Genomic DNA, 10,190 nt, shown 5'->3' on the forward strand with positions numbered 1-10,190 from the left:
GACGCGCTGGTTACCGTCCCGGGAGCTGCCGCTGGGCGAAGGCACCCGCGCGGGCTCCTGCTGCTTCTCCGGCTGGAGGACGCCGCGCCTGGGCCGTGCAGTCCCCGGAGCGGCTGTGCACGCGCAGGTGACTGCTGACGGCCGGGCGAGGAGAGGGTGTCCGGCTGAAGCCCCCCGCAGCGCGTCACGGATCTCTCTTCTGGCAAATTCTCTGCCTTAAACAGGACTTCAGAGTTGATTTTGGTTTGTTTTCGCACTCAGCAAAGAGCTTTGCGGCCGGCTGCGAACAGTCCAGGCTTCCCGAGCCTCACTAGCGGTGGGGGTGCGCGGAGCTAAGCAAACCCCGCAAGCCGCGGCGCCCGCGGGGGCTTCAGAGTAGCCGTGGAGGTGGGGTCGGCCCGGGTCGCCGTCCCAAGGCCGTCAGCGACCGCGGCAGCGCGGCACTGGTGCGGGCTTTACGGTCTTCAGTTGTGTCGGCTCTGCCCGCGGCCTTCTCCGAAGCCTCATCCGCACCTGGCGCCTGCAGCCTCAGGTGTTTGGGGCCGGCGGCGGCGTCCGCAGGGTGCTGGTTTCCGAGCCGGAGCCGGAGCCGGAGCCTGCACAGCCGCGGTGAAGGGGCTCCCCGGACGCGGGGCTCCAGGTGGCTGCAGGCCTCTGCTCTGTGCTGTGTGAGCCCTTCACCTCCGCAGTTCCAGAGGCAGTGGCGACCCGCCCCCCTCACCGGCCCAGGCGGGTCCACCCTCTGCAGGTGCCCCACAGCCCCACCGCTCGGCCCTGCACGTTGCCGCAGCTTGGCGAGCTTCTTCTGGCTCCAGACACTTTGTTTCATCTTGTTGGAACAGAGAAGAGAGCCCTTGGGGGCACGTTTGGTACTGGGGTCTCAGGCAGCCCAGCTGAGCTCTACATGGGATTTGCAGAGTGGGCCTACCTGCGCGGATACCTGTGCCCCACCAGGTAGCCGCGGTCCACGTCGACCTGGCCGCTGTGCTCAGTGCCTGGCCCGGGGGCCGCCAGGAGACAGGTGCAGGGAAGCTCAAAGACGCTGCTTCCACACTGCGGCGAACCTGCACCCCGAGGGCCTCGCGGCCCCAGAAGTGACCACACAAATAGGCTGCCGCCGCCCCTGCCCTTCAGTCTGAAAACCCCACGGGCTTTTCTAGGCAAAAATGAGGCGCAGATGGATTGCGTGACATGCACAGACTTTATTGTGCGTGATACAGAAAACAGGGGCGCATGGATCACGGGGAGCAGGCTCCCGCGGCGTCTCCAGGCTCGTCACTAGAGGAAGCAAGCAGAGAGCCCTATTAATTCAGGCGAAGGGTGACAGCAGTGACAACTAAGTGTCGCGTCCGACTGGAGCCGACTCAGCTGGAAGCATTTTCCTTCCCTTGGGCCTCCCACCTAGCTCTGAGGGTCTAGTGTACAGGTGAGGAAACTGAGGCAGAGGGCAGCCTCTTCTCTGGGGTCAGCATCTTGCCACTGGGCACAAACACAGTGCCCCACACTTTCTTTCATGCCCGCTGGCAGATGGGAGGACCCCAAGCAGCTTGACCCAGAAGAGACAGCGGCCCCGTGCCCAGTGCCCAGGGGGAGAAGAGCTGAGTGGACATGGCTGGCTCTCCACGAGGGCCGCGGGGGACTGCGCTCCCCCAGCCCCAGAGCAAGGCCCCCCACGTGTCGCATTCGGTGGTGACGGGGCGGCTTCCCGGGGGCCCGAGGGAGCAGACCCCACCTTGGTGTCCTGTCCAGCGAGGGAGTGAGCACTCCTTGCCTGGAGCGAGGCGGCAGCTGAGCTCGGCCTGGACTGGGCGAAGCCCGGGGTTTTAGAATGCAAATGGACTGTGCAAACATGACGAAAAACTAGGGGAGCGGAGGGGGAGCGGAGGGCGGTTCCTGGAGGGAATTCAGCGCGGGCGTGCGGGCCCGCGGGGGCCGAGCCAGCCAGGTTTGCAGCCCACACGGGACGGGCCCTGGGGGCCAGTTGCTCTGTGGAGCTTTGCGGTGGCAAAATCAGAGAGAAGCTGGAGAAGCAGCTGTGGGCAGCATTAACTTTTCACGCGCGTGGGCCCGGGGGGTGCCGTGTTCTCGACACCGTCAGTTCCTCGCCTGGTGCATAGCCCGGCGTCAGCTCCCACGCCGGTGTCCACGGCGTTCATGGGCGCCTCGGAGGTTTTAATTCTGGTCAGGCGGCCCTCGGCCAGCAGGAGCCGCGGAGTGTTCAGCGGTGAGGCCCGACTGGGACCTGTGGCTCTGGGAGGCCGCGTTCGTGAGGCCGGAACCCCAGTCTTAATTTTTCACACCACCAGAAGAATGCAGGAGCAGGGGGCGGGTCTCATCCTCTGCAGGACCTCAGAGGAACGGGGTGTGGAGGGCTCACTGCACCCCAGGAGGGGCCGACATCAGAGGAGGGCCCTGCTCTGTGGCCCAGACAGGTGGTGGAAGCTTCAGGAAGTGGAGGAGCTGGGAATTGAGTCAGGAGAGCAGCGGGCGCTGCCGGCCAGGTCCCGTGGGAGCAGCGTCCTGTCCGCGGTGACGAGGGGCGACCGGATGCCGTGCAGCCTGGGCCCGGCGCGTGACGGGGGCCCTGCCGCGCCGCTCTGAGTGCCGGTGCCCACGTCAGGCGGGACCAGGCCTGCGCGGCGGGAGCTGGGTGCTCGGGGTAGCAGGCACGGTGCAGGGCGGCCCCTCCTCAAGGGTCACCGGCTGGACACTGCCGTGAGGCAGCAGCGTGGTCACACTGACCCTCCAGAGCAGGCCGGCGTTCAGTGTCCACTGGACCAAGACCCGGTCTCGGCCAGTCTCGAGCTGGGCTCACGGGCTTGCTGCTGTGCCCCAGCGTCAGCGGGAGACGGGTGCTTTTTCACAAGCGAAGGCTTCGGGGTGCTGTGCCAGTCATCGCCGCCCAGAACTACCACTGCGGGGTGAGCTTCTGCGCGTGGCCAGGCCCCTGTGGGGGTCCAGAGACAGCCACAGAGCGGGCGGCCTGGGCCCTCCACAGCCTCCTGAGCCCTGACGGCTCCTGTCAGTTTCTCCAAGTGCCGAGACCACGGGCGACCCAGCGGAAGGCCAGTGACCCAGCACAAAGCCGGACACTGGACATCCCCGGCAAGCCCGCGGCAGATTCGCAGCTCTCAGCAGCTGATAGTGACAAAGCAGAGCGGAGGTGGACGCCAGCCAAGCTGAAGCGCGGAGCCAGGCGGGGGCCGCGGCCGCCTCGGGTCACGGCCGCTGCAGAGGGGCCTTGTGCACGAGCCGCCCTGTCCCCAGGGAGCCCCATCGGGACCGCCCGTGCCCCCTTCAACTCGAGGAAGCCAGCGATCGGCCGGGAGGAGACAGAGCCAGGGTGGGGGGGTCCCAGAGAACAGCACGCCGCTCGGGGCTCCCTCCTCGCCAGCGGGAGGACCCTGCGCTGAGACCCTAAGTCCTGAGGCTGGCGGGGGACCCTCGGGGTGGCCGTGTCCAGGCCGCGAGACCCTGTCCTGTGTCATGACGCTAAGCCTGAGATGGGAAAGGGGGCACACTACCCCCATAGCGCAGGGCCCGAAGTGTTCGCTGTCTAGGAGCTAACGAGGAGGGGCGGTTTGTGTCAGTGGACCTGAGAGCCGGGCTGGCAGGCCTGTCCGGGCCCGCGTTCGGACTCCGTTTTGAGTCTGTCGGTTCCTTGTTTCCAGTCTGTTGGGCTCCCCCTCCTCAGCCCAGGTCTCCGGAGCTGGTCTCCGGCAGCCACGCGTGCAGGGCCCCTCCGCGTGGCCCGACACTTACAGAAACCGGGTGTGAGGCCCACGTCACGTCTTCTAAGTGGGTCGGTGCAGCAGCGACGGGCGGAGACACGTCCCTCAGCCCTCGGCGCATGCCGGGGTCCTCGGAGGCTGCTCTGAAAGAGGGCAGAGATGTAAAGAGAATCCAGAACTAATCTTAAAGTTGAAAAGAACAAATTGAGACTATTCATGTGGATCATAAAGAGAAAGAATGATTACCTTGGAGTCCTAGAGAAAGTTAATTTAAAATGCATCCAAGTTCCATTGTACAGTCAAAACAGCATCTGTGACGCTGAGCCGTGTCCTCAGGGGCAGGCCCCATGGTCCCGTCCGCCTTCCGGGAAGATGCTCGTCCGAGGGGTTGGGAGGAGGAGCCATCACAGGCGCTCACCGACCTTGATGAGGACGCAGGTCTCCTTCACGGGCAGATGGCGCGTGGCCCAGGTGACCGCGTCCCCAAGAAACCGCGTCGCCGGGAAACTACCAGACTGAGTCTGCTTTTGATTTTACCGAGGCAAAGCTGGAGGCTGTTAAAGTCCACTCAGGGCCCCCTAGAGGCCAGGGGGCCACCCCAGTCCATGAGAGGAGGACCCCGCACGCATAGGCGGCTCTCGACCCGGGTGCACCCCCAAGGGGTTACACAAGGCAGCGGCAGCTGCCAGTTTGAGAGGTGACAGTTCTGGAAGCTGTGACGCCAGGGCAAAAATGGCCTCTCCGGGGGGCCTTCGTCCCTTAAACACTTGACCTGGGGGGTGCAGTTCTGCCGGAGGACCCAGACGAGGCGCTTGCTCGCGACGACGGCTCGGACTTCGCTTCCTTCGCGTTGCCAGGAAGGGGTGGGCCTGGCTCCGTGCATGTGGGCTCATGTTCCGTGCAAAGCATGTTTACTTTTCTTGCAATGCTGGCGCTCTTTTCTAAGGTGCAGTCCCCAAGGGTTCCCACCCCCCTTTCACCCACGCGACATCACTCTAGTCCCTTGTGTGCTCTCCCCCCTTGTTTTGATCCCTCTCCCTCCTCCCCTCCAGAATGTCTGATTTACAGTTGTGTTTTGTCTTCTCATAGTTTATTATTGTGGTGGTGATTGTTTTTTCCCCTTGGTCCCCTATAGTCTCCCTATAAGTGAAACCATCTGACATTTTTCTTTTTCCTTCTGGTTTGTTTCACTGAGCATGATCCCTTCTAGCTCCAGTCATAGTGCTGCAAATGGCATGAGTTTGTCTTTTTGATGGCTGCATAGTATTCCATCAAATCTATAGACCTCTTGATCCAGTCATCTACCTTTGGGCAATTGGGTTGATTCCAGGCTCATTGATAATAAATAGTGTGTAATAAACATAGGGTGCATGTACTCTTTTGAACTGCTGTTTTAGTGAGCACCTCACATCTCTAAAGTTCCCGAGATGGAGGGTGGGTCCCCTTACACCAGGCTGTTTCCAAGTGCCATCTCCTGAAACTCCCTCCTTCAGGCAGCACTTCAGCCCCACGAGTGCTTTCTTGCCCCCTGCAGACCGTATTCTTTTACACTCCAGCCTCTTGGAGCAGCCTTGCCTTCGGCCCAGTGTCTCTGCCGACGGAACTCTGTGCCGCCCAGAGTTCCTCATCCTTTGCGACCAGCTCACCCAGGCCTGCTAGGCGAAGCCCTCCTGCAGGGCTTGCCGGCCCCTGGTGCCAGCCTCCCCCACCAGCTCTGTGCCCCGCATATTGGCTTGTCTTTAAGTCTCCCTCAGCTCTGGGCGACCCGGCGTACTGACCCTCACTGTCCCCCATTCTGTCTTGGTGCCACTGGGCCAGGGGAGGTGCTGGCCAAACACGTCTCGGGCTGATGCAATGTGAGGGTAGGCTTACCGTTTGTCAGCGCTGGCCGGGGCAGGGAGGGGCGGCACCCTTGAGCGGACAATCGACGTCGTTTTTATGACATCGGGGTGTGATGTGTGTTTCTTCTGTGCTGAGAACTGGTATGAATCCTACTAGGGTGCGCTGCTGTCTAGGTCAAACTGAAGTTGCGGAACAGAGACAGCGAGTGTCAGCTGGCTTCTGAGGGTGCAGAGAGTGGCCAGCCCTCGTGTGAGATAGGGTGTGATTTCCAGAGCCCCAGGCAGAAAGCGGCGGGCCAGAAGCCAGGCGCTGCCTTCACCGCTCAGGCCGTCACGCGGGAAGTCGGGGTACATGCTCTTTACTCTGCGACTTGAGGGTTTATTTTCCATTGAGGAAAGCCCCCATGAACTCGGACCTTTCTCAGCGAATGTGAAAGAGGAAAGACCTTCGGCAAGACGTGGATGCTTGGGGTCACGTGGTTCCACGGAGCTTGAAAACGTGGATGAGCCCGGCAGGATAATTAACGGAAAGAGGAGACAAGCCCGTTCATACAACTGTTCAAGACTGTGGAAGGTCACCAGGGAAGTGCTCGGGGGCACAGTCCCCGGGGGCAGGACCGGGCTGAGAGTCCAGGCCTGAGTGAAGCCCTGTCTCTCTCCAGCCCCTCCCGGCGCGCCTTGTCCCTCCCTCCAAGGCCGCCCGGTTCCCGGCCTGCTGGTGCTCAGCTAAGCCGGCGCAGTTTGCCCTGGACGGTGACCGGAGCTGACGCCCCGCAGGGCCTTCCCGATGCCCTCAAGAGGGTGCCTGGCCCTGGGGCGGGGCTGTCCCGGGAGCTGGCGTGGAAATGAGGGCTTGCCCAGGGGGGCACCTCTGCCCACGTGCGAACCTGCCTCGTCCAGCCCGAGACACACATGGCCGTGCAGACTGTCCCTCTGCGGCCTACAGACTTCTCTCGCCGGTCTGGGCTCCCCGAGACGCCCGCCTAGGAATGCTTTGCGCACACAGCACAGCCTGTTCCCCAGAAGGCTCCAGTCTCGCAGGGACCTGAGCAGGATGCTTCTGTCCCCCATGTGACTCGGGTGACCGAGGCCTGCGGAAGTGGGTGGACTCCCGGGTCCGGCCGCCTTCACTTTGGCAGGACAGAGAGCGCCGAGTCCAAATCTTGGCAACCAGGTAACTGCTGCAAAAACTTTCCATCTAAACAGCACATGTTATTATTTTAGCAGAAGGTACGTAAGATAGTTCATCTCGCACTGTTGAAACCAGAGGCGTCGCCAGGGATGGAGCTAACGAGGATGCTTCGTGCGCGATGCGGCCTCCCGGGGACATCCCGGGCTCCTCCCGCGCCTCTGCTCCCCCGGACCCACGGGAAGGACGGACACGGCCGGCCAGGCGGCCGGACAAGCCCACGCACGGCAGAGACTCGCACTCAAGCTGGCTCGCGGCTCCCAGCCCCTGGGAGAGAGTGTGGCCTAGTTTGCAGCTAGGACAGAGCGAGTCGACAGGGAGCAGGGAGTAATGGGGGACAGCGTCCAGAATGAGGTGCCAAGTCGCCGGCACCCGCCGAGAACCAGGACATGTAACCGCTCTTTGAGTGTGCTCCTGTCTCGTCTCGGAGCAGAATGGGTAAGTTATAAAGCGGGGTACCGTGTCCAGAACAGCACTATAGAAACAACGAGGTGAGGGGAGTTCTGTTAGCAGCACCGGAGAGAGCCCAGCAGCCCCCCGCTCGGGGATGTGACCTGCTCTCTCGAGTCTCCCCAAGACAGTCTCCCTGTTTTCTGAGCAGAATAGGTGGTTCAGAGGAAGCCCCGAGGGACCCTTTTCTTCAAAGCCACCCCCAGATTTTGATAACGCTGTTCTGTGTTGCCCTCCCCACCGGCCTGCGGTTGGCATGGCGTGGCCAGGTCACGATGCTGCCCACTGCGTTACGGCGCTGCCTGGCTGGACTGGGAAGCCGGCGCTTCCCCAGTGACCACAGCAGTAACGGCGACTACTGTCCCTCGCCTGCCGGGAGCCCGAGGTCAGCTGGGAGCCTCCAGTGAGGCGCTTACCATCTGCGCCCAGCTCCCACCGCTAACCTTTCTCCTTCTAAGCTCTGTCTCTGCGTCCTCCTGGCCCTTATGGACAGTTCTCGGTGGACTCACACTGGGGCCTGTCTCGGGACCCCGTGTCCTCACTGAGACTCCCCCTTTCTAAAATGGCCACGCTGACCTGACTCTCTGTGAGCCACACACTCCAGTGTCCACACTCGGCGGTCCTGCCGGCAAGCCGCGGTGGCGTCTCTGCGGGACCTCATGCCCGAGACGGTGGGGCCAGTGACTATCTTTTGAAGGAGTCCGCTCTGGGAAGGTTCACGCTCCTTTGCGCGTCTCTCATGCCGACAAAACCCGGACAAGCCTCTCTGCTCGTTTGCAAAGCAGCGCCTGAGACTCGTCTGCACCGCTACCTAAAATCCGAGGGCGACCGCATTGAAACATCTTCTCTCCCCCGGTGGTGTAACGGGAGGCACATCTGGGAGGGGCCGGCAGCGGCCGCCTGACCAGCCTGCCTGGACGCGACTGCCCACTCGCACCCCGCTCCGGAAGCCACGCGGGCGGGCTCGGCCCGGGCCAGCCTGGAGCTGTGTCTTCGCAGCCCCGCGGACAGGCCACTGGCCACAGAGCTTAGGAGACATTTCCAGTTCTCAGTGGAGACAAGAACACAGAAGTAAACAGAAACGAGCTCATTTCTTACCTTTTGGAAGCAGGCAAGAGCTATACTGTTGGTGGGATAGTGTACCAAGTCACAGACTTTTGCACACTCTTTCTTACAGGTGGTGCACAGTCTACAGGAAAAGTAAACACACAGGCATGTGTAAAATCAGCGTGCACACAGTATTCCTCTTATTCTTTCTCTGCTTTTGTGCCGGCGCCCGCGGGCCGCCGGCCGGGCTCACAGGCCGCCTGCCCGTTGCCGTCCGCACCTCCGCGCCGCGTGGGAGTCGGGCCTCCCGGGCGGGCCTTGCTGCGACTTGCTTGCGCTCGAGGGTGGGGACGGGAGCTGGTTTGTCTACCTGGGCAGGGCCTGCTTTTCCTCCTGGGCCCATCCCCTTTCCCTCAGCCTAGTCCAGTCCTGCTGACCAGTCTACGTGATGAGTCCAGCGGGCGGAACAGTGAGCACAGGCAGCCAGACAAACGAGGCAGCAAAACAAGACAAAGCCCACAGCAGAGTCCGGGGCGCACGAGCGAGCGAGCTGCGAATTCCTAGGGGCGCCCTGGTGGGGGCGGGGCCCGCACATCCCGGCTCCCGCCTCCCTTGTCTCTCTATCAAATTCTGCTGTCTGTGGAGCGTCCTATTCCTTTGTGTCATTTGAGAAAAGTGCAAATTCGCCTTGCTCTATCTTCCTTCGACTGTTATGGATGCCAGGTAGTAAAGAAAAGACGGCTCCAGAACACACACTCACGCTCAGGGCACCTTCCAGATGCCTGGCTGAGCGGCTGTCCTCGTGTATCTCACGCCACACGCGCCCTGGCATCCACTTGCCTGAGGCGCGGCCTGGCCTGGATCTCGGGGGCGGTTCAGCAGCCATCAACAGCCCCGCTCCCTAGAAGGGTGTCCCACCCCCGGCTGTCCAACCCTGGCTCTCTAGCTGCTCCCACCCCGACCAGGTTGGGGACTGAAGGAATTCTCTGTACGGCCTGGGGACAGTAAGCGCCGATGATGGATGAGCGTTTAGTACAGATGCCGCTTGAACACGCCACAGAACACACTGCCGTCCTTCCCAAGAAAGCATCTCCTAAGCAGCTTCTGGTTCTACCAGTCCCGGTGAGGATGGCGGCCGTTCTAACCTACCCACCCCCAACAGCCACACTGCCTGCGTCAGCCTCGCCCCTCCAACTGGCCGCAGACTGGGAGGCCATGGGTAAGCCCAGCCGCGGACTCAACCAAGTCCCCCCTCTTTGTCTGACATCAGCCTGTGGTCTTGAACGTACCTGTGCCAGGTTAGCACAGAAAGTGTGGGAGACCAAATTCAGGGCGCGCAGGTGAGGGCCAGGGCTTGAGGCCCCTGCTCCTGGAAGGGCTTGTTGAGAAGCCGCGGCCAGACCTGCAGCTGCCCACCCGGGTCGGTCTCTCCCGACTCTCCGGACACAGGGGTCTTGTTATAAGTGAAAATGCCATCGTGAGCTGAGCCGCCCTCAGGCCCCCAGCTGACGAGCCCCCTGGTGCAGACACCACTGAGCACCGGGCGGCCTCTGAATGTCCGTGATCTGCACGGCATCCAGGCGCCTTGGAATGCTGAGATTTACTGTGCTTACTCCACACAGAGGTTTTTCTTTTAGACAGTGACATGTTAACCAGAGCAGCAGAACCTAAGAGCCAAACTGAACTTTGGGGGAAACAGTCAGGCACGGCGGGCACCTTTGATGTCCTCCCCCATGAAACCCGCAAGCCACGGTGATTCCTGAGGACACGCAGCTGCAGGCGGAGCTGGGTGGGAGGCGCGTACATGCGCAGACGGCACACGGCAGTGATGGAGCACAGCTGCTACACGGGACACTGACGACGGAGGGCGTGCGGGGACCCGGTGCTGGGCGGCATGGACACTGGCCCGGTGCTGGGCGGCATGGACACTGG

General features: G+C 62.2%; 1 protein-coding gene across 6 annotated transcripts in view; it reads right to left on the minus strand.

The window, feature by feature from the left end:
- The window catches only part of GRM7 (glutamate receptor, metabotropic 7), a 464,393-nt gene that overhangs the window by 16,425 nt on the left and 437,778 nt on the right, over positions 1-10,190 (minus strand). Inside the window, exons 10-11 of one of the 6 annotated variants that reach the window (XR_001146008.1) lie at positions 3,763-3,874; positions 1,191-1,278 (exon numbers count right to left, since the gene is read on the minus strand). The exons of 1 other annotated variant lie outside the window; for it this stretch is intronic. Coding sequence is in view for 4 of the 5 variants with exons in the window: in XM_004692395.2 (XP_004692452.1) it covers positions 8,330-8,400 (71 nt within the window). In the remaining variant the exon portion in view is untranslated. Of the gene's footprint in view, positions 1-1,190; positions 3,875-7,121; positions 7,237-8,309; positions 8,401-10,190 lie in introns of those variants that run through there. 4 more of the 6 variants (XM_012732164.1, XM_012732163.1, XM_004692395.2 and 1 more) reach the window with 4 other exon arrangements.

This window comes from Condylura cristata, unplaced genomic scaffold, assembly GCF_000260355.1.
Source record: "Condylura cristata isolate star-nosed mole 26May11 unplaced genomic scaffold, ConCri1.0 scaffold00033, whole genome shotgun sequence".
Taxonomy (NCBI): domain Eukaryota; kingdom Metazoa; phylum Chordata; class Mammalia; order Eulipotyphla; family Talpidae; genus Condylura; species Condylura cristata.